Source organism: Hippichthys cyanospilos, chromosome 9 (assembly GCF_059441005.1).
Source record: "Hippichthys cyanospilos isolate Australia breed blue-spotted pipefish chromosome 9, RoL_Hcya_1.0, whole genome shotgun sequence".
Classification (NCBI taxonomy): Eukaryota; Metazoa; Chordata; class Actinopteri; order Syngnathiformes; family Syngnathidae; genus Hippichthys; species Hippichthys cyanospilos.
This window is the reverse complement of record NC_142377.1, coordinates 13,836,408-13,862,631: the sequence shown is the minus strand read 5'-3', so window position 1 is coordinate 13,862,631 and position 26,224 is coordinate 13,836,408. Positions and strand designations below refer to the sequence as shown.

At 40.9% G+C, this 26,224-nt stretch overlaps 3 protein-coding genes across 4 annotated transcripts in view; all 3 read left to right on the top strand.

Annotated features, from left to right (window-relative positions):
* Nucleotides 1-8,923, top strand: part of rassf5 (Ras association domain family member 5) — a 31,419-nt gene extending 22,496 nt beyond the window's left edge. For both annotated transcript variants that reach the window (XM_088422932.1, XM_088422933.1), the window contains 4 exons: nt 4,149-4,262; nt 5,207-5,510; nt 5,593-5,708; nt 6,123-8,923. In XM_088422932.1, the coding sequence (XP_088279058.1) occupies nt 4,149-4,262; nt 5,207-5,510; nt 5,593-5,708; nt 6,123-6,266 (678 nt within the window). In that variant the 3' untranslated portion in view covers nt 6,267-8,923. The remainder of the gene's footprint in view (nt 1-4,148; nt 4,263-5,206; nt 5,511-5,592; nt 5,709-6,122) is intronic.
* Nucleotides 8,924-12,175: 3,252 nt separating this feature from the next.
* On the top strand, nt 12,176-23,632 carry dyrk3 (dual specificity tyrosine phosphorylation regulated kinase 3). Its single transcript, XM_088424225.1, has 6 exons — nt 12,176-12,959; nt 14,894-15,003; nt 19,593-19,795; nt 19,886-20,192; nt 20,560-20,976; nt 21,056-23,632. The coding sequence occupies exons 1-6, from the start codon at nt 12,917-12,919 to the stop codon at nt 21,785-21,787; spliced, it is 1,812 nt and encodes a 603-aa protein (XP_088280351.1). The 5' UTR covers nt 12,176-12,916; the 3' UTR covers nt 21,788-23,632.
* Nucleotides 23,633-24,597: 965 nt separating this feature from the next.
* mapkapk2a (MAPK activated protein kinase 2a) overlaps nt 24,598-26,224 on the top strand; it is a 28,032-nt gene continuing 26,405 nt past the window's right edge. Inside the window, exon 1 of the mRNA XM_088424321.1 lies at nt 24,598-24,798. Coding sequence (XP_088280447.1) covers nt 24,787-24,798 — 12 coding nt within the window. The 5' untranslated portion in view covers nt 24,598-24,786. The remainder of the gene's footprint in view (nt 24,799-26,224) is intronic.

Below are 26,224 nucleotides of genomic sequence, written 5' to 3'. Positions count from 1 at the left end.
TACGTCACGTAGCAAGATCTCACGAGATTTGATAGGCACTTTTTTTTTGTCCCTGTACAGCACGAGAGCTTTTTCTTTTGGCTACATTTTGACAATGGACACAAATGCTTGTATTTTGTTTACAATGGCTGACTTCATGACTCGATACAAGCAATACAACTTTGTCCTGAAATCACGTTTAATCTCCAATTCAGGGCGCTAAAATATGATTTAATTATGCTGGCGTTTTATTGTACAATGCCTCTTGTCAGTGTTTAGCGCAGCACCTAGCATAAATTGGCTGGCAAGATCAATTGGATTACCTTTCAAAGGCAGTTTAAAAAATGAAAATGTCTGCATGCTTTGCCTGACAGTTGCCACTTGTACTTATCACTTTTGAATGAACCAGGCTAACTGTATTCTGTGGTTCTGATGTCACTGTCTCAACCTAAATGTATGGAAAGTGAATTATCCAGAATTTCAGTATGTATTTGACTATAAATTGTTTATTATCAAAAATCTCTCCATTCACAATTAGTGGAAATGTGTTATTTTGTCTTCTGTGCTTATGTTTGCACACTTGATCACTAATTTTGCTCAATTCTGCCCAGTAAAAATGTGTGTTTGGCATTACTTTATATTACAAGTTTTGCAGAAGTCTCGTTATCATCAACTCAGTCTGGTGAGACATCTCATCTTGTGGGATGTGTCTCGTCCCATCTCTAATAATGATCAATTAACTCGTTTATTGGCATCTCAGTTAAGATGGATTTTTTAAATATATGTCGTTCTCAATGAGAATGAATAAGTGATTATTAAAAATTTATTAATGTTATTCACTGCCAGCCCAGTTGAAATTCATCTCTGTTGTCTACTGCTATCAATTGGAGTAAATAAGTCAATAGATACCTGTCAGAAAAGAAATACGGTAGTAATAGCAACGTGTATAGAAAAATTAGTTGGTTAAATTAGTATTTATACACTCGTTTCATCTACCCTAGAATCCAAAATGGTACAGCCCAGTCATTTTACATCCGCACATGTTGAGTTGTTTTTGTGGCTAAGCACCAGATTTCATTTTGCACGTAGTTAACACGCCGTTAGTTTGTGAGTGTGGCGTGACAGAAAAGGGAATTCACTGCTTACTGAATTCAGAACTATAACGTGCTCAAACGTGGACAAATTTACAACTGACATTTCGTGACTGTCCAATGGAAAGAACCTCTTCTCATTTGCATCTACAGTACTTGCTTTTTAAGCAGTTCAATGTTAGATAGGTTATGTACTGAGTTCGAGTTTTTAATTCATATTTAAAAACGTATGAGCATGTCTGTGCACTGTGTATGTAGTTTTTGAGATGTACCTTTGTTTTGTTTATGTGTGTGTGCTATGAGCTGTAGCGCAGGTGTTGTGGTTACCGCTTGCTCAGTTTGCATTTGAGCTATTTTTTAATACATTATGAACATACACACATATACAAATACAACAGACTGTGCAGGCTTTCAAGCAGCAGTGTGACCTCTCTTGTCTGGTCTCATCAAAATGAGTGCATCAACACATCCTCATGTCACCTTGAGGTATGAATGTGAATGTGTATGCATGTGTCCTTATGTAAGAGCACTGGATTTTTTTACACATTTGGCTGGCATAAGCACGTCAATCCGTGTCCTCAGAAACAAGCAGAATCTAATTCTGTTCTAATATTGTGTTCTTCTTGTGTTTTCTTATACATTTAAGTGAAAGCAGTTGCAGTAATTTGAGAACAAAAAAGTGAATCTGATGACAATAAACAACGTTAGATGCGCAGTACAATAAATAATGTAAAAGGGAGAAAGTGTTTTGGGAGGGTCCCACAAAGTTCGAAGCAACAAGTATTGTTTTGTAATTACTGTCGCTGGTATGCTGAGAGGCCAGCCGCTCACTGCCTGTGATGCATTTGAAGGCTCACACAAACGCAGGAATTCCTGCAAGGTTCTTTTCAATGCGCTTGCCTTTGACGTGGGAGGACCTTTAGATGCATATCGTGCATATTCCTCGGATGCTTTCCTCAGCCCCCAATTGTTTTTTTCTGCTTCACTGTTACATACGTCGCTGACAAAAAAACCTTCAAAGTATCATTTTCATTGTGTTTACCCTAAACAAGGACAGGTTTCCCCATTTGGATAAGTTGTGTAAAGTTTTGATTGGAAAGTTATGCCAGTGGGCTTCTCTAAGCCCATTTACTATATTACTTTGGTCTCCATTGTTGGTGAATATAAATTTTTGTAACGCATAGACTCTTTGTGTCATTTCATCTGGATTGTAGAACTCACTTAGCTACATAATGCTAACGCTGGTGTTTTGGAATCTATGGTATTGTCATACTTCCACACAGACGGAGAGTCAAACAGATATTCAAGAATTATATTTTACTTTCTTCTGATTCACAATACTAGTACTATAAGTCTATCCCACCGAAGGGCAAACGTTTGCAAGTGTCAGCAAAGGTAGTGAATTTTGCTTTCTCTTCGGGGGTATGTTCAATGCCGCAGATGTTCACAAGGTGTTCGCCTGTACTGTTCTTGTTGCAGGAAAATTCTGAACATTTTCCAAATTTCCTCATGACAAAATTACAAAAATATTGGCAATCATTCTAAGAACGTTTGTGACCTTGAATGAATCCTGTCAAACCCTTGACATCAACTATTTAGATTTGATATCTACAGTTTATAACGTCACCAAGCTGGTGCTTATTGAGTTCGCCACCATACAGCGTTTGTTTATATTGTGGTACATTTTTATAGTGATATAAACAGCCTATATCTTGATAGAATTTTTTTCTATCACATATAGCACTACCTCATTGAGTTATAGGTTTCAATGATCCTCTTTTCTCACTGAACAAAGCACTTGAAGCATTAAAAACCAGCAAATGTGTTTGAAAAACTAATCAAAGCAGTTTTAAAAGCAAAAGTGTGTGTGTGTGTGTGTGTGTGTGTGTGTGTGTGTGTGTGTGTGTGTGTGTGTGTGTGTGTGTGTATATAAGTATACACACACACACACATGTATATAAAAATGAAAAAATCCATAACTGTTTATAACCCTGGCAATGACCCTGGAGTTTCTCTTAAAGATATGCAGAAATGCCTCCAGAAATGTTTGAAAGATGTTCATGATGAAATGTGGACTTTTGAGGTCTCAACTGATCCAATGAGATCATATATTGCAATGGTCGTATTGAAGGACTCATTTTACAAATAATATATACAACATAATGCTCTTACCTTGCAGAACACTAACCAGGATGAGCTATGTACTGTATATGTATTAGCTTTGCGTTATTACCCTCTATATCCATAGACATAAAACATTCACTCACATGCAAATCTCTGTCGAAAAGAAACAGCGATTTCAGCACACAACCTGAGGACTTCCCTTCGGAAGTCATTCCTGACCTGCATTTCTCTCTCCCTCTTTTATACCGTGTGTCTCGCTCTCTCTCTCTCTTTCTGCCCCAGATAATGCAAAGGAACAGAGGAAGAAAGAAAATATATAAGATAGAGAGGACGCTTCCTAGTGTACTATAAATAACCTAGTCAAACTGTGTTGCTAAGGCTGGCTCAGCAGCTTCTCTTTCATCATTCCTTACCCCTTACTCGCTATCTTCAGCCCCCCCACCTCCACCTCATCCCCATTGCAGCTTCCATGGCTCTCGCCCTCCTCCTCTTCGTCACAAAGAGTGAGAAACATGGCACGCCGTCAATATTGGGATGCTGTGATGCTATCTGAGTCACTTGTTCATTTGCAACATTTCCTGTTCCCCTTTTCAGCAGCAAAGCTGTTTGGCCGGAAGAGCAGATTTAAATATGAATATAAAACTATTGCCATGCATCCTAATCAGCTGCAGCCAGAGTGGCCTATTACTGACTGTGGCAAAGATGTAGGACAGGAAAATGATTAAGAACCAACCGCTGAATGCGGCTAAAAGATTTAATAACTGTGTCTAGCCAAGCACAGCCTCTAATTCACCTTCTATTTTTTGAGATGCGGGGTAAAGCCCTTTTTTTGCCTTCAATTAGTTTTTTCATGAAAGAAGCTGGCGCTTTCTTGAGGGAGGCACCACCCCCTTGCGGCTGAAGTGAACATTGCACAATTGCTTATGGTTGTTTTATTTTTATTTTTTTAAACAGAAGGGTGAGGCAAAAGAGGAAGAGGAGGGTGGAGCAAAAGACCTTCCAGAAGAGGAGGTGCGCACCAGGATAGAAGAATATAACTCCCGTGTGTCAGAGAATGGCATGAAACTGGTGAGTTGTCTGTCATCTTTTCAAAATTCCCCAAATAATTGCAGACCTTAGTGATACACATTGAGGAAAAAGATCAATCCCAGCCAAAACTCACTTAGCCCAAAAGGCATTAATAACTCTTTTCACTAAACATCAAGCCTGTCCTTTCAACCTTCTGATCCTTTAAAATGCATGAAAATTGATAAAGGGGTTTAAAAATTGTGAGATTAAGATCTATCTAATTGATCTCTCATGCCGAAACTATTTCATAAAAAAATCACGTTTTTTTTTAAATATTGTTTTCAGCTCATTTATTTACTTTACCAGATGCACCATTGACCTTCAGCAATATTTATGACTCACCCCAAGTGTGGCTCATTTCCACAATTATGAGCAATGCTTATTTTTTTCAATCTCCAAATAATTAGAAAACGACATTAAAATAACAGTGGTGCCTTGAAATCCCAGGGAATGAAAACAAACGCTGTATGGTGGCAGTGAACTCAGTTCACCTCAGAACAAGCAGCAGTTTAGTGAGATAGGATTAGTGGAAAATCCTTGAAAAGAACGGCTTTAAGCATTTTTTTTCCGCCGCTTCCAGTTGAAGTTTATTGTCAAACTGAGCATAAAGACCTTTATACTTGGTGTATTTTAAACTTCCCCAGTTGAACCTTTCATCTGCTAGCTTAATGCTGATGCTCATTACTGTCTTAAAAACATTCAATCGTCAGCAACATAATGCTGCAAGGCTCTTGAGGTAACATGATGCACCTCTCAAATAGATGTGATGTACAAGAGATTTTTCCAAAAGTTATTAGAACACTTTAGATTACGAATAACGACGCAGTGAAAGAACAGTATTATCAATGCTGCTTTGCTGCGAGGCATTCAGGGATCGTTCAAATCCCCCATGCAGCGTCACTTGTGCTTCAAAGGTCATCTTATTTTATGCGACTGTGCTGCAGGCTTCAGACGGCTCCTACACTGGCTTCATCAAAGTCCATCTGAGGCTCAGTCGACCCGTCACAGTGCCGGCTGTGGAGGTGCCGGTCCCGGGAGGGCCCGATGACTCACCGTCACAAAGCCGGGACGGTGGGCAGGGTGAGGACAGAACCTCCTTCTACCTCCCATGTGACTGCGTGAAACAGTTGCACATCAGTTCCACGACGACGACCAGAGAGGTCATCCAGGGCCTGCTGAAGAAGTTCATGGTGTTGGACAACCCTCGCAAGTTTGCCTTGTACAGGCAGACGCATCGTGATGGACAAGGTAATGAAGGGCTAACACCTTGAAATGCCAAACAACTGTATAATGGATCACTTTCTAATTGTTTAGGTTTTGTCTTTGTCAGATTTGTTCCAGAAACTTCCTCTGTGTGAACGGCCCCTTCTTCTGAGACTGATAGCGGGGCCTGACCCAGAACAGCTCAGTTTTGTCCTCAAGGAAAACGAGACAGGAGAAGTGGAGGTGACAAAATCACATTGAGTTACAATTACTCTACTTTTCTACAGTAGTCGATTTTACTTGTCGTTTAGTAAAACTGGATCTTGCACGTATATAGCTGTCAATTGCAGTGAATGAGTTCAAAACCATTTAGGGTGGACTCAAACCTTTTAACAACCCAGGCTTAAGTCCATGACATACTTAGAGTAGTCAAGATGTTGCTCAATACACTCCCTTGACACTTGTTACTACTTTCCTATTAGCTAGGGTTTGGTTCCATCTTGTGGCATTTTGGAGCATTGCAGCCTAGTTTTTTTGGTCTCATTTAAACCCACAATTGCAATCATCCATTAATTAATTAGGAGGACTCAACCAGATACCGGTGCAGGTCTTATTAACTATTAACATAAGAATTTTTTTTTTTTTTTTTGTCAACAGTGGCATGCCTTCTCCGTCCCGGAGCTCCAAAACTTCCTGGTCATTCTGGATAAAGAAGAGGCAGAGCGCGTGAGAGCCGTGCAGTCCAAATATTCAATGTACAGACGCAAACTACAACAAGCCCTAGAACAACACGACCCCTGACCCCCTCACCTGGTACCATGTGACCTCAAACCCTTTCAACACTGAACGCCTACCCATCAATCCCTCCAGAGGCCCGCCATCATCTATTCAGACAGCTTGGAGACTGAGCTGAGCTCATCTCCGCATGTACACATACACACAGCCTATCTCAGGACACATAATACACCCCTCCCCCCCTTCCCCCCTTCCCCCCTTCCTCTTTGAAGAGATCCAGGAGACTATAGGGGTATTGGGACTTTAGCAAGAACCCAGCCGGGACTGCAAAGTGTTGCGTTGCATTTAAAATGGCCCTCTCTCCTGCTACCGCTGCTACTGCAAAGTGTTACTTATGCATGTTCCTCCCCCCAAGAAAACCCATTTAGAATGATAAATCGACCGCATGATTACCTTTGCAGAATCTCGTGAGAATTAAAGGGCAATCATAGCAAGCGGGTTTTCTTTCATCCAAATTTTGGCTCTGATATGCAAGAATCAGGTGTTCACTTTGTTGATGGAATAAAAGATGTGGACTTGTGAGGGAGTTGTGAAAAGGTTCAGGAGCTGTCTTGTTCAACAAAGAACAAAGCTTTAACAATAATCTACTCAATCCTAGCGTTCTGGATTTCCTACAGTCACCAAAGGTGTGTACTGTAATAAGATCCATCCTCCTTTCACATGAAGCAGATGAAGCCATTTTGTGTCTCAGCAACATTGTTTCTGTGCATTGAATAGCTATGATGTTTGCATCAAATTTAGAGGGAACACATCCATGCAAGGTCATATTTAACCCTTTCAGTGCCGAGCGTTATCGGAAAAGGCAACTTCTAGAGCGCCATTATATTTAGCATTTTCACCCATCTTTCAAGGCTGATGGAGTATTGTGTGCGATTTCTGTGTAAACGTGTGTTATCACATGAAGGATGATTTCCATTCCTTGTATGGCATATATGGCAACACTGCCATCCAATGGTCACAGTAATCACTACAGTTCTTAGTTGGCTTAAATTAAATAAGTCCTCGACAAGGGTCTCAGCTACCCTCCATAAAAAAAAGAATGTATTATGTATTAATTTTATTATTAATTTAAAAGACGAGAATTCTCGTCCATGGCACTGAAAGAGTTAAAAAGTGAGATGTACATCGACTGGCCACAACATTAGGCACTAGCCATAGGCAGATCCACTTCTTCAACAACCGCATAAACGTTTTGATTGACAGAGCTGTTTTTTTACATGATGCGCTCTATTGTGCTTGAAGTCATCATCAAAGCTGCATCTGATGACACATAATTATTGGTTTAATGGGTATTTAAGATAATAGCTGGTTTGCTACTGAAAAATACCATCAGACAGACTGCTCACCTCACTTTGGGAGTGGCAAATACGACGTATTTACAAATTCCTTTCCAAAAGGTGTATCCAAGAATATTACAGTGTTGCATCTGACCAAGTAGGATTTCTCAGAGTGGAGAGGTGACATTAGTAGACATTAGAGCCATATAGGTACCTACAGTACGTTGCATGGAGAATGTTACGGCCAGTCAGTTTCAAGGTAGAAAAAAAAAAAATCATCATAAAGGTTATGATGTGCAAGCCAATGATGGGTTTGTGATGCATCCTATGTGATAAGTAGACACTGGAAAATGATGGTTTGTTATGATGAATATCATTGTTTTTTCGGCATCATTGTGCGTGTGTTCTGATTTTCTCTCACACATTCATGTGGTCTCATTTATCAAAAATGTGCATTGTGTGCATGATTTCCATCTTCTAATTAAGTGGCAAAATGATAAATTTGACTTAAATTCATGTTTTCAACCATTTCATTCAACATTTTAACCAAAGAATTTAAGAAATGTTCACATAATCCGGTCATTTAAAAATAAGAGGCCATTTGTCCATTAGCGCTCGGTCAGCCTAATACAATAGTTAATGGAAAATAAAAGGGCAAAAAGAATAAACGAGAAGAGTCCAGGTGCCTCGATTCAACTTTGAAGGATTATCGCCACCTGGATGCGAGAAAATTATTTTGTCTAATTTGCTCTTAAGATAACGACATGCTACTCAGTTTCTCACGTGTCCATTAGCATTGTTAGCCTAATGCCATAGTTGTGTTAATCATATTTGAACTGTTTTAGAAAAGTAAACACAACAATTGTGACAAACAAGTAGAGTCCGGGTGCCTCGATTCAACTTTTACAGATAATCACAAACTGGATGTGAAAGCCAAGATTTTGCTGTTAAGCTAACGACGTGCTGCTCAGTTAACATCTTGTGTGAAATCTGTGTTGATGCAGGCAGTGCCTTTTGTTTCATTTGTCCAAGCGTAACTGTACATGTCCTGAATAGATGGACAGTTTGTCCTTGTACAGAGGTGCCTCAGTGCTTGTATGCGTGCTTTTTGTATGTGTGCAAATTTCGGCTTTCTTTGAGGTGGTGTCACATGTTACCGCATTTCATGCTGTCCTTACACCCATTTGTCATTCCAGCAAACCGTGTGTTAAGTGCGTCTGACTGACTGTTATTTATGTAATTATATGCCCAAGGGTTGATGCTTTGTTTTCTTTCTTTTTTTTGCAACTTATTTTGACTTGAAGAAGCGAGTGATAACTATATAAATAGAGATGTACAGACTATCAGACCGAAATAATAAAAAACGTTATCCCTTTATGGAAATCAGGTTGGTGTGTTTGTGTTCAATATTTGCAATGTGATTTCTTTGAGACCAGCGTTCAACTCGGTTATGTCACCTTCACTAGATCATATTTCAGTTTTTCCTGTACAACACAGCTCCGCGTGTATGGACAGATGTACACTTGAGCAAAAATACACCTTAGGTGGTTTTATGTTTCAAAATATTCCTTCCGCATCCTGGCAAGTTGCAAACACAGCCAAATAAAATCAATGAGTAGAATATTTTTAATTTCCTAATATGGAGTATATATATCACTAACTTTAATTTTGCCACAGTAAAACATTTTATTTTCTGCACTATTCATCCTGCACATCTAAAATTAGATGTACTGTACACATTTAGATTTTTTTAAAATGAATAAACAACTTATTTAACCATTTTCAACAATAAAAAGTCAATATTTCGCCTGTACATTTAGTACCTTAAAAGAGAGCAATGTATTCAGTGTGTGAGTTATAAACAAAATATTAATTTTATACTCCTGAAAATTGCTAAATAAGCTTAGTACCCCTTTATTTATTTTTCTGCCGTCCAGGCAAGTTAAGTGGTGACCAATGTTAGTGATAGTCACATTTCGCACAGGATGAATTCCATCAGCAGCAACGGAAGATGGTTATGTCACTCTCCCACCTTGTTGTAAATGTATGCAAATATAAAATTTGTGATTTCATGTTCTCAAATCCAGAGAATCTCAACATTTAGAAATAATGCATCACTAACATTCCAACCCTTTTCCTAGGACTTTTAAAGACCCACTCTCGTTTTAAATGGTACTCAAATCAACAGGTGTTTGCGTCGATCACAGACTGCGAGACCAAATAGAGCCCGGGCCCTTCAAGCCCTTCTTGGCTGCACCTGGTCTCATTTCTCAGTGGCGTAGTTGTAAAATATGATTTAGTATGCTTCCTGATCCTCGCACTTACACCTTGACCTCTTCGGAAAGGAGTGCACGTGTATATCGATTATGAAACATTGTCACCCCGGGTCCACGTGCTAAGAATAAGGAGCATGAGCATCAGGGTAGCTGGAGGGCATCATGAAAGTGTGTCAATATGCGTATTTATGGCCGTGAATATAGGCGGGCCCCTTTTCTCACCTCTGAGAAAGCGCTTAGTTTAGCACCAGCGCCTGTCCAGCATGTATCACCATCTTAATTTAGCCTCAAACACTCCTCACACAGGCCTGATCTCACTGTCTGTCCTCTGCGCCACTTTCTCCAACCCTCCATGGATAAAAAAACAAAGTTAAGAAAAAAAAAAGCACAGATTAGCCCTGTGCAGCTCTGTGCATCTGCTAAACTGGCTCATGATTAATCAGTTCATCATTTCTTTGTATTTATCACTTCAAATTATGTCACCAGTTGTGTAACAAAGCCACACAATGATGATGTGGTCTGTGATCCTTGCCATACTGACCCCAAAGTCATTGCGGGCCACCAGACAGGTCGTGGACAGAGGGATATTTTTATTTTGGTGGGGGTAATGAACTAAAATGAAAAGCATGCAAAGAAAGATGGAGAAGAAGAGTCCAGGTAATAAACTGAATACATATATTAGTCTCACACACACAGTCACAAAAAAAGCATCATACTAAGAGCTGCTTACCACTCAACTCTTCCACTTCTTTATATATCCCTGAAAGAATTCCTCCGGAATCGTCCGCAGGTCCAATCAAGGCCAACCTGATGTCATCCATGTCGTGAAAACAGATCTTCTGTTGACCTAGGAAGCATGGAAGAATTGGAAAAAAATCAAATAGAGCCACATTTGGTGAGTAAAGATGTTGCGCCAACAATGCGACATTCTCCTCAGGCTGGAACTCTCAGATGCTCGGTTGACTCATTCAATGCCATGGACGAGAATTCTCGTCTTTTAAAATAGTAATAACAATAATAAATAATAAAATTCTTGTCAAATATGTTTCTTTATGGAGAGCTGACACCCTTGATGAATGCTTAACTAGTATAGGCCAATTGAGCACTGTAGTGTTAACTGTGACCATTGGATAGCAGTGTCTCCACACTTACAACACACATATTACCTACATCAATTCTATAAAAATAATTATTCAATTAAAAAAATAAATAAATAAACATACGAGAATGGTTCAACCCAACTTGTCAAGTCCCACCTCTCGTCACCTGTCAAGTTAATGGCTTGTTTTTGTGAACAGATCTCTACTGTAATCCCAAAGGATGAATTATGGTTAACATTTTTATGTGGACAAATAATTATTTATCATTTCTTTTTGAGAACAGGTCTGAGATTTTATTATGATTATTTTTCATAGACACATATTTATTAATAATTACGTTGTTTATTTTTGATTAAAGATATATCCTATGGTCCAAAACAGGACACTTTATGTTGATAATTTTTTAACATGAAGTTTGAAAGGTTCTAATTTCTAACAGTAAAAGTATTTATTTATAATTATTTCTTTTTGAGAGCAGGTCTTCATGTTGATTTATTTGTAGACAAATATTTATTAATGTTTAGGTTAATGACATTTTTGTGAACGGATTTTGACTATAATCGCAAAAGAGGACACTATGTTTAATATTTTTATGCGGACAATTAATTATTTATCATTTATTTTATGAACAGGTCTGTTATTTTATATTAATTATTTTTCATGGACATATATTTATGAAAAATTAAGTTGTTTCTTTTTGATGAAAGATATCTTCTATGGTCCAAAACACTTTGGTCCAGGACACTTTATGTTGATTATAAATTATTATTATTATGTTGATTATAAATTATGTTGATTCTAAATTCGAATAAGACACTGATGCTATGTTTTAAGTTTGTTTCTTTTTTAACCCACTGAAAAAAAAGTTGAGAACCACATGGTTTATGCAACTAGGTTAATTAGGTCAGTGCAGTGCTTAACCTGTTTTTTTTTATGTAAAACCACAGTCACCTGGAGTCCACCCATACACGTAAATGTAACCACGCAATTCATGTTGTAATTTATCAAAAGGCCAAACAGGCACAAAAATGGCTATTTCTCTTTCCACCGCCCTTTTTTAGCAACTGGATGACGTACAACGAGAGTTAATTGAAAACATGACCTTTTTAGTTCTTATCAACTTTTTGCTTTGAAGCTGTGCACATTTCATCGCCACCAGGAGGCGCACCTTACTCCTTTGTGACCTAGCGTCCCCTTGAAGCCCCTCCCCCTCGCCCTCCCAGCTCTTCGCCCGCCTTGCTCGCTCACCCCGGGACACCGAAGACGCCCATAGCAACAACACAGCGCCGCGTCGAATAAGATACTCGCTCAGTCGAGAGGACGGATTAAACGCCGCTTCTTCGCCGCGCTGTCTACAGGTGTTCCGCGGAAAGGCCACGATTCGTTCGTCTGCTCCGTTAGCATGGGGCGAGAGCACGACTCGCTAGCTATTTTTGAATAGCCGCCCCGAAACCAAAGCAGTCCCACCAGAAGCAGCCCCGACTCCCGACGGAGGACTCCAAAGCCTGCGACGGAGTTCGCAAACCGCAAAGTCAGCTAAACGGGAAAAAAGACGGGGATGGTGCTCTGGAGCGAGTGGCTTCGCAGACAGAGAAAGGCGAGAGGCGTTCGGAACACATCAGCGGGCTGTTCCGTTTGGACTTGAAAGTGTTTGGGGGTTTTTTTTCCGGGAGAGGGAGCGGCTCTCCGACGGCCGTGGTTTGTTTTGTGGCTAGCTGGCTAGCGAGCTAGAGGAAACGACCCCCACTTCTCCGCCGCCTCCTTGCTGCTACATCGGCTAACGCTAGCAGCGCAAACAATATACACAACTGTGAGCGAAACACGCTGCCTGTCGAAGTTTTATCTCGAAAACACAACTCAGGGTATTTTTTTGCAGGACTCTGCGCCAGATAAGATTCGCCAAAAGAAGCACCAGCTAGCTCGGTTTGCTATGTAACATTTTTTTACGTTTTTTGGGGACTTTTCTTCTCTTCGGATGCTGGCATTACACATTAATTACAATCATGATGATCATAACCAGAAAGCCAGAGGGCCCAATTGCAACAGGTAACTCCCAAACGTGATGTCTTTGTAGTGCCTTTGTTTTTGTCTTATTAGCAGGCCTTCGTTTTAAAGTTTCATCTCCGCGCAAGGTTTTTCATCTACGTCAGTATTTTATGCCCTAAATAGTCGTGAGTGGATTTACTTATCCAGGCTTTAATGTCATATCGTGGCACGTTGTAGATAAGCATGAGACAAATGTCTGCTGTAAATGCAGTAATCCTTCTTTTCCATGTAAACACGAACCACGAGACATGTATCTTAGTATTTTGGCTCACTTTCCAGGAAGTAGTTTTTATTTGCTTCCCTGCATGAGGTCATTCTTCGATAACGCCTGAAAAGTCACATTTCAGTCACGTGTTGGCTACTTTGCGTTAGAACTTTAGGGTCTGGCCAAACTTGCCAAGTATTTACTCAAATATAGTGGCGTTTACAGATTGCAGATTAGATTTTTTTTAAAAGGATAAGGTGGTACATATGGTAGTTTTAGGTGGAAGTCTCTTGTACAATTGTCAACAAGTCACCCCCTTCACACGCAGAAATTGCCGACATTGGCCAGTCTCCGCGTTATTATTATTTATTTCTTTTACAAATGATTATCAAAGCTAAAGTGTTGAAAATGCATGCAACATTAATTTTCGTTTAGCTGAAAGTGATGTTTTTGGAGATGCTAGGATTCTGCTCAACACCAGTTATGTGAAAATGTCACCTCCATTTTATATGAACCCAGCACATGTAATCTTTATCATAAATAATGTGCAAAAAACAAGTTCACGATGTAGCTAGTTTTCAAATGGTCAATTAAAAATAGTCATGAATTTGATTTATCACATAGTCATATCTTTTGGCTTGATGCACAGCATAAGTTTTTCCAGCTTTTTAGGTGTGTGATTTAGTTCATGCTTTTCTTGTAAACACAGTGTTGTTTTAGCCTCACCATTTGAGGAAAGTGTTTTCATTTTTTCTTTTATTTAGAGGTTAGGCAGATTGCTTGAAAGGTGCTGAGCCCCCAATGAGTGATCAGGACTTAGCAATGGGCTAGGACTTAGCAATGGGCTAATAGGGCTCTGTGCATGGCTAACATTGTGCGTGGAGACCTAAAGCCTGTGTTTGCTGTGCTGTGCGCGAGTCTAATGCGTGGGTATCCAGGCAGCAGGTCTAATCTGTCCCGGTGCAGGTCTGTTGACTTGGGACACAAGCTGTGACGCACCTGCCTCTGCTCAGAACATTCTCAAGGGCCAGTCACAGGGAACACCAGTTGTTTTTCTTCCAGCTAACCAAACATGTCTCCAATGTAAATGTTCACTGGCCACTTGGAGCCATCCCGCAAGCAGTGTTGAGGTAGAAACCTTCCTAACGACCGTGGGGATGAACAGCCTGCTGACGGCGCTTTGTCATCTGAGAAACCACCTACAAGCTTGACTCATTCATACTTTCAGCCCGTATCATCTCAGATGAAGTGATGTGACCCCACGCTCACACAGACGCACGCCTTGCTACTAAATGGCCATACGAGCTCCCTTTTGGGAGCACACCTGACCTGGTCCATGCAGTACACGAGCAGGCTTGACCGGACAGATGGGTAGACGGAAAGATGCTGTCGTCACACGGGCATCTGTTACCCCCATTAGGCCAATAATACCACTTGCAGCGCTAGCAATCTGGGACCCTAAGCCCTACCTAAGCTGGTCAGGTCGCTGCCATGCTCTTGGGTACAATGTACTGCTCAGAATACAATCATTGGGTGGATTGTCACAGGAAATGTGGTTTCTCCCATTTGTTTTCACAACATTGTCATTGATTGACAAGATAATCAATGGGATTTATCTTTGGACGTTTTGCAACTAGATTAGATTACACCTTTTGTATCCTTGACTGCGTTATTGATTCCATCGTTTCCCTTGATCACGCTGGTGTGTTTGTCCCCTTTGTGCCTTCAGCGCGTCACGGTGATGGACTTTACGACTCGTACATGAGGACGGACCACATCCTCAAAGAGGACACAGACACCAACAGTCCTTCTGGCCTGCCCCCCATGCCCAGGCTCCCAGTAAGCAAACATGCAAACACCCAAAGCCAACAAAGCCCTATTTCCTGTGCTCGAGCACACCGTCTCCAGACATCCTGTTCCTTGGAGCAATACCCCCCCGTTTCTTTCTTGTCATCTCATTAACCTTATTCTGTGTAGCCTTTGCTGTTGCATGACGCCGATGTTTGCTCATCTCTTTACTTCTACCTTGTGGGATGTATTTTTTTTTATATATAAGTAATTTGAGTGGAACGTCTGGCGCCGCAATCATTTCCCTGGCAACTGCAGATTTGTATTATATTTGGTGTATATAATAGACATGGGTGAGCACCCAATTCCAAATTTTTGTTCCTGGCCTATACCTGGTCTTCTTTCAAGGTGGTAATATTAACATGCAATGGTAGCCAATAGTGGTATCAGTTGCACCGTTAGAGCAGTTTTACAATTACCTGCATCTTTAAATTACAAATTCAAATATATTTTTCCTTCAAAAGTACTAGCGGTATCAGTGGCTACTCGAGAGTTAAGTAGCCGTACTGGTATTAGTCTGAAAAAGTGGTATTTATCCTCTCTAATATATTTAAAACAATTCCTAAATCAGTCTACTAGTGCCATCCTTAGAATTTTATTAGCTACAATACAGATACACTTGTAATAATGTATACTCACTCATTGCCAACCATTTTCAGACAGTCCTTTACCCTAATTAAGACCCTCATTTTGTTAAGACATTAACAAAAAAATAAAAAATGCCAAATTACTTTTGGTTGAATGCCTGGACTCTAAAATAACGTGTCTAATTTGTGTTGGATGAACTGTTGTACAAGTGTAAAAAAAATTCAAACCATGGCTTGTCTAGCATTACATTGAAACAGAAGCCTTCCATTTTTAAATGACAAACGGCTGTCATGGTTGGGATTGAAAGAACTGTTACACAAGTGTAAAATAAGTTGGCTACAGCTTGTAAAACATCAAAACAAAAGGTTTCATTTTCATGACAATCGGCCATGATATAATGCAGTTTTACACGTGCCTCATACACATGCCCATTGATCTCATTCAATGCCAACTATTTTCAGACTTCTTTAGTCTCATATTTGATTAAAAATACTGTAAATAAGCACCTGAGATGGAATGTCTGTAGAAATGCAGCATGTAAACAACTGTTAAGGACAATGTTTCATCTAGTAATTATGGGGATTATTGAATAGGTTCACAAACCCTGTTTGTACTTATGAATGCATACAAGTTGAATTAACATTTCATTAGCCTTTTAGAGTAATTGTTAAAGTTATTTTAACACTTTGTGACAATGCCAGCAGAAAATACCAATGTGATTGATAAGTTAAAATAAAGTTTTTCTGATGTCTTGGATCGATTAACAGTGATCCAGGTCATGGTAATCTGCAATGTTGAGTCGAGGCAGCTGTAAAAGTTGTGGTGGTTATTATTTTCCGAAAATGTTCAAAAATGATTTGGGCAATCATGCTGGTATGATTTATTTTTTTTTAGATGATTGTCCATTTCAATACATTTACTATCATTAAATCAGCAAAATTGCCTGTAGACACAATTGGCCTTACTTTTTTTGCTCTGAATGCCGTCTTGAATGGCCCCATTGGCAGCAAATATGCACACAATAAATGTCTAAAGTCTTCTATGCCAAAAGGGGCAAAATGGCACTGTATTAACTCTAAAAGGTTTATTGGACTTGAAAATGTGACCCACAAACAAAATCACTAATCAACATCCCCCTCACTACCTTCGTTGTACTGTGCAGCGTAATCCGCCATCGGTGGGCCTGCACAAGGGTTTGGCCATGTTCTCTTTTCCTGGGCCACTCTTCTTTTGTATTTGCTGTCACGCTCGCCGAGGTAATATCCTCAATTGAATGTAGCTGACAGGAGCGCGCCCCAGTTTCAGTTGTTGGAATGCACAGAGCAGCTCATTTGAACTAATAACCACATTTGTCATAGCTGGTCACTGTAAAAGCCATAAACAAACACGTGAGGAATGGTGATAGCTAGTCACTGTAAAAGCCATAAACAAACACGTGAGGAATTGTGGTTATTGAAGTTGTTGGTGCTGAGGGCTGTCACGAAACATAGCTTTTGTTTTGTCTAGTTTAAGATGGCTTGCGTTGTGACAAGTTTTGTGTGTTTGCTGCACGTGAAGCGTTGTGCAACTGCCAGCGCGCTTAGGCGTTTCTGATAGCAAAGAGATTAGCTCTTCTCCATCTGTTACACTTGGCGTGCAAGGAACTCCGTCGACACCCTCGTTTTGACTCTTAACTGTCGGCCCTTTTGATGTTTTTTTTTTATATAGTTGCTCTTCCTGCTCCATCAGATCAATAATCTATCACTGTCGCCGCGCCCACCTCACACTTTGATTTGTCGGCTATTACTTGTTGATGATGGGGCTCAATCAATGACATTGGCTTTACAGTTTTCGGGACAACGGCCGCAGAATGTCACAGGGTCAGCCTTTTGGCTCGCCTGCAATAAATCAAGACCATATCATTATGCGTGGAAACTAACCCTGCATTCTGTCGCTTCTCTGGAATGCATGATCAGCCCCTGTTATCGTCATGATTTAAGCCTAATTACAGCACAAATGTCACCACCTCATTTCATCTACTGTGTGTTTCCTGGTGGTGTGGCTCTGTATCTTTTAAAACCAGAGGCGGGGCACCTAAAAAAAAAAATGCTATTTTAGTTTTAAGTTCTCACCTGCTATAATTCATGTATGAATAATTTGATATAACAATCAAGTAAACACATTGTTTATATTGTATATTTTGAACATGTGGAATTCTGTGAGATCCTGTTTGTTTTTAAATTTACACAGCAGTTAGACTCATTTACATAGAGGCTGCGTATGCCCAGGAGCTGTGCAAAAGTTACCCCACCTCTGATGATTAGTTACCCCACCTCTGATGATTACAAACAAAAGTGCTCAGTGAGGGTGGGAAACAACTACTACGGCCATGATATGTGCTTACGTAGTAGACTTGACAACTAAAATGCTAAATTGCTAATATACAATGGTTTAGATAAAAATGGATTCACTCAAACAGATTTTTCGGGGGAAAATTTGGTTTTCTTTCAGAAAACGTTTTACTTATGGCAGCAATATATTCTAAATTAGATTATTCAACCTGATTTTCGTATCAGATTGATTTTGTATTGCAAAAATGAATACTTAGACAGTCAATTGTAAATGTAATTATTAAAATAAAGGGAAAAAAAATACAGGTTAGTGTCATCAAAATTCTGGTTGTACTTGCATAGTTGAATTTTTAATAGTTGTTTCTTGTGACTAGATGTAAATCTAAATGGAACTGGGGAATTCAACTTTTTGTATGTATGTACGTTACTCATCAACAGTGTTTACTTTTAAACTTGACTTAGCAGAGGTGTGTGTCAACATGCATTTTGTGATAATGACATCTCCGATCAACTGAAGCGGCAACAAAACATATGTAGCGAGTTCTGTTTATTTGATTGTCAATATTTTTACGTGGTTTGTTCTTTTGTATTTTTTTAATGTTATATATTCTATAAAGAGCTTTGTTACAGCTGTAACCTTTGTGACAGCGCTATAGAAAAAAAAGATTTTAAAGGGAGTCAATGGGCAGAAGGCATACCTCAACAACACACAGTGTCTACTGTTAACTTAAAATAACTTAACTGACCTTATGTTTCATTGTGGATATATCTCTTTCCACAAGAAAGAGAGTTTAAAGGGCTGAATTCCAGAGGGTTGCTCAAACGAAACTGCTGGCAGAAAGAACTGAAACTCATCTTAACATTCTCAACAGTGTTTGTTTTAACAACACTAAACTTTTTCCAATTATCATGAAATGTTAATGATTCCATCCAGTCATATATGTTCAGTCAGGTAAAATCGTATGGCAGTTGGCTAAAGCTTGTTAAATACACGTGTGGTTAGGAAACTAAAGTTTGTTTTGTTTTATTGTTTTAGAGGGGGGGGGGGCCTCTGGTGTTGCCTGCCAGACTGGATCTACATCCAGTTTTGCAGGTTTGGCCTACTCTTAATGGCTGACGGTCTGTTTGACACTTAATTTGGTTGTCAAAATTTAAACACGGGTGTAGAAAGATGAATTTTGCGCCGATTGATGGGCCATCAGCAATCATTGGCCAATTTACCTGGAAAAGTACGTGATCGACAGTCAATCGAAGCATTGCGGAAAACACTCAATTCATCGCTTATAGCTTATACGCTGTAGCCTGCAGCCAACTAGAGATCAGCCTGAGTGCTGTGCAATGTCCCCACACCCATTTCCTTCGCAATAAGCAGGCCCTACAGCGCCGTGCGGAACTTTTATGTGATTTTAATGTTCAATTTTAAACTTGCAAGATGTTGCACCACAACACGTCAAAAACCTTCAAAACAGGTGAAGATAGTCGAATGGCACCTTGAGTTCATCCAGAAAGTCACACTCCGGATGGTTTAACAGCCATGTGTCAGAAAAGTTCGATTGGTGTCAAACATTTCATGTTTGCGGTGGTTTCATTGAATTCACGGAACCAACGTTTCGTATCTGATACCTGCTAAAACCCATGATCTAATTGCCGTTTCTTCTTCAGGCAGTCAGTGCCAAGGGTGTGATGAGGGATCAGATAACTGTACGGGGTGGCCAGCTGAAGGTCAAGTACCTGTATGAGGACTCCTCTAACAATCGCAAGATCAGTGCCATTACCACAGCCGCACCTCAGAACGGGACCGCTGGTCAGACGCCTAGTAAACCGGTACCAGGGGCCCCCTTGCCCAAGGATCATAGCGCTGACAGGTAGGAAAACAATTTTTTTAAAAGTGTGTTATTTACACTGCGATGGAGGTGTTTTGCTCACCACCTGACGTCTCCTCTGGTTTATCACAGCTCCACAGAATCCAGTAAAGGCTCCAATGAGAATTCTGGCACTCTCGGGATTGCCAATGGAGGGAACACTACCAAGCTGTGTGGCCCACTCACGCCAGAACAGGCTGTGAGGCTGTACCGAACTCAACTGACCAGCCTTGAGCAGACGGAGATCCACTCCTACACAGACGTCTACTTTGTGGGACCCAATGCCAAGAAGAGGCCTGCCGTCGCCGGGGGCAACAACAATTGTGGCTACGACGACGAGCAAGGCGGATACATCAATGTAGCCCATGACCACCTGGCTTACCGCTATGAGTTTCTCAAGGTAAGGCGAAGGATATGCTCATAGGATGTTGACCTCAAACATCTCTTGCTAGCCTGGTTATGACCCTCCCCCAGACAAACATGGACTTTTATGTAGGTTTATTCAAAAAATTGTTTGACAGGTTATTCGGAATACTTTTTTTGCTTTTGATCATTGAATTCCAAAGTTCCAGAGCAAATGTTAATTATTTTTATTCAAAACAAAGATGATCAACCTAGATTTAATAGAAATCCGATTTTTTATTTTAAAATAATCAATTATCGGATATAATGAGCAAATGGTCTACTTTGTCAAGCGAGTTGTCGTCGCACTTTTTAATTTCCACTAGTTAAACCTCATTCATTCATTTGCTTTTTGCTGTTCTCAGATTATTGGCAAGGGCAGCTTTGGTCAGGTGGCCAAAGTCTATGACCACAAGCAGCAGCAGCACCTGGCTCTGAAGATGGTCCGCAACGAGAAACGTTTCCACCGACAGGCGCAGGAAGAGATCCGCATCCTGGAGCACCTGCGGAAGCAGGACCGCAGCGGTACCATGAACGTGGTGCACATGCTGGAACATTTCACCTTCCGCAACCACATCTGCATGACCTTTGAGCTGCTAAGCATGAACCTTTACGAGCTGATCAAGCGCAACAAGTTCCAGGGCTTCAGCTTGCCTCTGGTCAGGAAGTTTGCCCACTCCATCCTGCAGTGCCTGGAAGCCTTGAATAGGCTCCGAATCATCCACTGTGACCTCAAGCCTGAGAACATTTTGCTGAAACAGCAGGGACGCAGCGGCATCAAGGTATTGGAGCACACCCGCGCCATGCGGCCTTCAGGCACCTTCTCTCACTCGCTCACCGGCTTGTCTCTTTTCCTGCCAGGTGATCGACTTTGGCTCCAGCTGCTTCGAGCACCAGCGCGTCTACACGTACATCCAGTCCCGCTTCTATCGAGCCCCCGAGGTGATCTTCGGCGCTCGCTACGGCCTGCCCATCGACATGTGGAGCTTCGGCTGCATCCTGGCCGAGCTTCTGACGGGCTACCCGCTTTTCCCCGGGGAGGACGAGGGCGACCAACTGGCCTGTGTCATGGAGCTGCTTGGCATGCCTCCTCAGAAGGTTCTGGAGCAAGCCAAAAGAGTAAAGACCTTTATCAACTCCAAGGGTCACCCCCGCTACTGCGGGACCAACACGCTGCCCACGGGGGCCACTGTGCTGACGGCGTCTCGCTCCCGCCGCGGTAAGTTGAGAGGCCCGCCGGCTAGTAAAGAGTGGAGCGCCGCGCTCAAAGGTTGCGAGGACGCCACCTTTATTGACTTCATTAAGAAGTGTTTGGACTGGGACCCCTCGTCTCGTCTGACCCCCAGCCAGGCCCTCAGGCACCCTTGGCTCTATCGCCGGTTGCCCAAACCGCTGCCCGGATCCGAGAAAAGCCAAGGGGCCCCCGTCAAGCGGCTCCCTGAGCACCACAGCACCTCCTTTCCCTCCATCACGGCCAAGGCGGGCTCTGGCCTCAGCACCACTACTGCAAGCAACAAACTGAGGAGCAACATATTGGGAGATTCAGGGGAGACCATCCCTATTCGCACGGTCCTACCCAAACTTGTCACTTAGAGAGAGAGAGAGAGAGAGACCCACTCATCTCCTTTCTCCCTCCCTACTCCTCTGCACTTCTCAGGAGGAGTCAGAGTGTAGGAGGAAGCGGAGACTAGGTTTTAAAATGGTCGCTTGTCCTTTGTGTTTGTTTTTTACTGAGTGGTGTCGACACCCCAGTTCTGGCTTTTTAATATAAGGAGAGCCGACACAGGAAAAAAAAAAAAAAAAACTCATACCAAGTTTTTATACAGAGGATTTCCGTGGGCGGCTGTGCGATTTCTATCCACATTCATTGATTTAGATTATGCTTTGTACAAACGTGTGAGTGTTCTTAACGTGAATTGTTCCCACGCGAGTTTTTTCGTTGTCCGCACTCAAATGCCTCACTCTTTGATAGTGAACACTGATGAGGGCTACAAACTCCCCGCTTAGCTCACCGATAGCAGACAAAGCTTTACTCAGCCAACAGTCACGGTAGGAAAGAGCACACTGACACATTCAGCCAACACTTTCACACTCGTTGACGACAGCATGTCATTTCTGCAATATCCTTTCAACTCTTCTAATTGACCTCTTTACCTTATCCCTGTTGCTAGCATGTCAACTCAATATGTGACATTAATGTGCGCTTGAACTCGCTGACTTGGTGGTGCTATTGTGGGAGACGTGAAGAGAGATCCATGTGTTTAAGCCTCCTCGTTCACAAGAGTGAAGAGAGAAGCTCCACTGGTCACTAAAGTGTCACAGCTTCACTTTGCACTCAGTTCTTAGGAATATCTGCCTAACCTCCCAAGTCTCCATTCAGTCATGCTTATGGACCACTAGGATGCACTAACAGTGTGATGAAGGGTTTACAACATGGGAGGGTGGATCATCTAAAAGAAAAGAAGCTAATATGTTGCAGAATATGCTAAATATGAGCCATTTTCTTTCTATTGAGAAGGGCCAGTAACAAAGATATCCCTCAGTGTTATCGATTTGAAGGCAGTTTTCTCAGGGAGACATACTTGATACATCCGTCAATCCTAAGTAGGAGGGGTCTCCAACCACAAGACCACAAGCGTTCATCTGCCTGTTCCTCCATCTAAAAAAAAAAAAATGTAGGCTCAATACTAAAGGAGGAAACAAAGGTGTTACTTCTCAAAAAAGACTAAATGACTATGGGCAGTCTTAAGGTACAACAAAATTGCAGCTTGCGTAATAAGAAATGGAAGAAAAAAAACCCCAGCGGAGTTTTTTGAATAAATATTTTTCGACCTTACTTGAAATGGGTCCGGGGCCCGCCACTAGAAAAAGTGGCGTTTGCATACAGTCTAGTGACGTAGCGGTGCCACAAACGGGGCCCGGCCTGCATGCTCCACAGTCTGACCTAGATTCGCTCCCCCTCCCCTCCCCCTTGTTCTCGCACTGTCATGTAGGCCAGGGAACCTCATTAATATATGCTGAATTGTGGTGCTGTCCCGTCTCGCACACACACTTACACACAAAAACTTGTCAGGTGCATGTTGTATGGACCACACTGCTCAAAGACTTTTCTATTTCATCCCTTGTTTTCTAAGCAAAACTGTCAGGGATTTCCATAGTTTTTTTTGTTTGTTTGTTTTTTAATAGAAGTGGTTTCTATTGCGAGTCACTCCAAAAATGTCAAGCGGAAGGATAATCCAAACATGGATTAAGAAAGAAAAGTTGCACGCTGTCATGTTGTACTCGTGGTGTGCGGTATAAGTAGCAGGATGTTTGGTGTTTCAGCATGAGGTCACAGTTTCGATGAGTTACTGCTGAGTGATGACCAGAAGAAAAATGTAAAGTAACCAAATCAAGTTGTGATAGTTTCTTTTTCTAAGAAAAATAAAAGAAAATTGTTATTAACTGAGTGTCAAATGAATTCAACACATCACCGGTTGGTGGGAAAGAATCAGTCATACATTGGGGATATCATTTATTTTTTTTTATTAGAGTTGAAAAGAGACATGAGATACGACAAAAAGGCCTCAAGCATGCCACATGTCAAGTGTGAAACTGTCAAAAACAGACCTCACAAGGGTGGCATGAGAGCCCGACGTCCACAGGCGGTGCTCACAGCCAGACTGGTACTGAGAGTTTGCAGGGAGCACATGTGACCGACGTGAGAGAATCTGTGGATGATGTGAAGAACATTCTTCAGCCATTCTTAAACCAGCTGGAAAGCATGACACTCTCAATTAAGGATCTTTAGCAAAGAAAAGCCTTAGAAGTGCCGCATAGACCTGACCAGAGGTACCCTAAATGCCCTTTGGTAGAGAGATAATACCTATTGTCTGACCACATGCTGGCTCAATGAGCCCGAGTTTCCCTCTGGTTTATAGGATTAATGTTTTTGTCATTTGATTCCTTCGTTATGAAACCATGTTTCCAATAGCGCTCATGGGCTGCTGTGAATAAGCTCAAAGGCGGAGATCAGGTTACGGAACCAGTGCCCTTGACTTCGTGCAACACCATTCAATTCCCATTTTCCGATTATTGCAAAGGATTTTTTTCTAGTTGCTCAGGTTATTATTTTATATTTTCAAAAAACTTGCGCGGTGTTAAGATGACAAACATTTTGACATTTATTTTGTATTAAGTATTTTTTCAGTATCATTTTTTCAGTATCATTTTATCAGTATTTTTTCAAAACTAAAACTCATCGATAAGCATGCTAAAATTGACAATCTCGTCAGCAAAGGACGAAACAAAGCCTTCACGAAATCCAATCAAGAATGAATCGGCAAGTGATAAAATAACCAATCAGAGGCCGAATTGAGCGGTGTCCGGAAGTTATCCACCCACTTCAGTTACGCTCACCGATAAAACAAAAACAGTCTGCAGGTGAGAATGTTACGAAGTTGAAAGTAGAAAATAAATGTCCACGGGTGAGGGACGCGACCAGAAGATTTGAGAGCCCGTTAAACATTCAACGATGAAGTAAAAAGACCCAAGTTTAATGAAGAAATTGTCATCCGTGAGCCGACGACTACACTCACGATGTTCATCCCAAGATGTTCTCTAAGGTAAAGATACTCCCCTCGCTAGTATAAATAAATATCTAACATACAACATGAGCACTGAACATGCAAACAACTTATTCAAACAGCACAGAGAGCTACCAAGAATTGTGGGCAAATTTGTTGGTAGCTTTCTTATTTGCCAATATTTCTATGTGTTTTTTTGTACATATGACTTATACCCTACTAAGTCCTAGGGTGCTCAGTAGAGGACATCCAGGCCTTTCCAATTATGTCCAATGTGTTTGAGTGCGACCGACGCAATGAACATTTCTGTCTTGCAAAGACAAAATTGACATCATAGCGTGGACAAATAAATACTTTGGGTCCCAGATGGATATGAATAGATAGGGAATAATTCTAAACACATCCACTGACAAATGAATACAAACACGATTGCCATAAAATGTTTGAATTGTTAGAACAATACTTCTCTATCTTGTGTCAAACATAAACTGAAAAATTGGCTTTGCAGTTGTTGCATTGGAAGCCCAAGTGCATATAATGTTGGGTTCAGTAAGTGGAAAGTGTAAACTCAACCCTGCCCTTGCCAACAAATGTGTCAAGTGACAATGACTCAGTGTCATCCGCTTCATGTGTGAGGAAGTACACACAAATACGCACAGTCCACACATAAATTCATAAAACTTTGTTATTATTTCAATCAAATGGGTGGTATTCCCTTCATCCCATTCCCTAAATAGACCATGACATTTATGCACTTTTATTAGGCAATTAACTAGTGAATACGCCCTCATCTTTTGACATCCAGCTACCACCGCAATCATCTACTTTTGTTACATAACAGCGTACCTGACAGTGTCAATTAAAAAAAGAATTATTATCTTTGTTAAGCAGACTAATGAGTGTAGCGCAAAGGTGACTGCGTTCAAACTCTATTCTTGAGTAAAAGTAGATAATTGTGGAGAAGGTATACACAATAGATCATTTATACAATGAGATAACTGTGGTAAAAATATACATAACGATTCACCCGCTATGCTTAAGCACTCCAAATGTAAAAAATAAAAACAAAAAAAATTAGATTTTTTTGTTAATTAAAAAGGTGAATTGTAAAATTGTAAACTGTACACTACACTGCTCATTTCTGATAAATTGGCACGATAGGAAAAAAACGTGTTGCAATTTGCTAAGGTGAACAAAGTAACTCAACTTCTGTCTCTCGGAATCCTCGTATCTTCAAAACCATAGACATACAACCACACATAAAAAATGCTAGGTTTCTTCAATCGCTAACTTAGTATCATCACAGAGAGAAAGCCATTTTCAACGCTTAAAATGGGTTGATAATTAGACAAAATAACAACTACACGTGCAGAATAAAATGAACAATTGTAGTATTAAAAAAATATGAATAAAGATCATCAAAATGTCAGGGGGCACCGAGGATATTGGGATTGTGCACCCAATT

Coding starts and splice junctions, on each gene's coding strand:
- dyrk3 (XM_088424225.1), top strand. CDS start 12,917: ATGATGATCATAACCAGAAAGCCAGAGGGCCCAATTGCAACAG. Junction 12,960..14,893: donor AGAGGGCCCAATTGCAACAG/GTAACTCCCAAA, acceptor TTGTGCCTTCAG/CGCGTCACGGTGATGGACTT. Junction 15,004..19,592: donor CCCCCATGCCCAGGCTCCCA/GTAAGCAAACAT, acceptor TTTCTTCTTCAG/GCAGTCAGTGCCAAGGGTGT.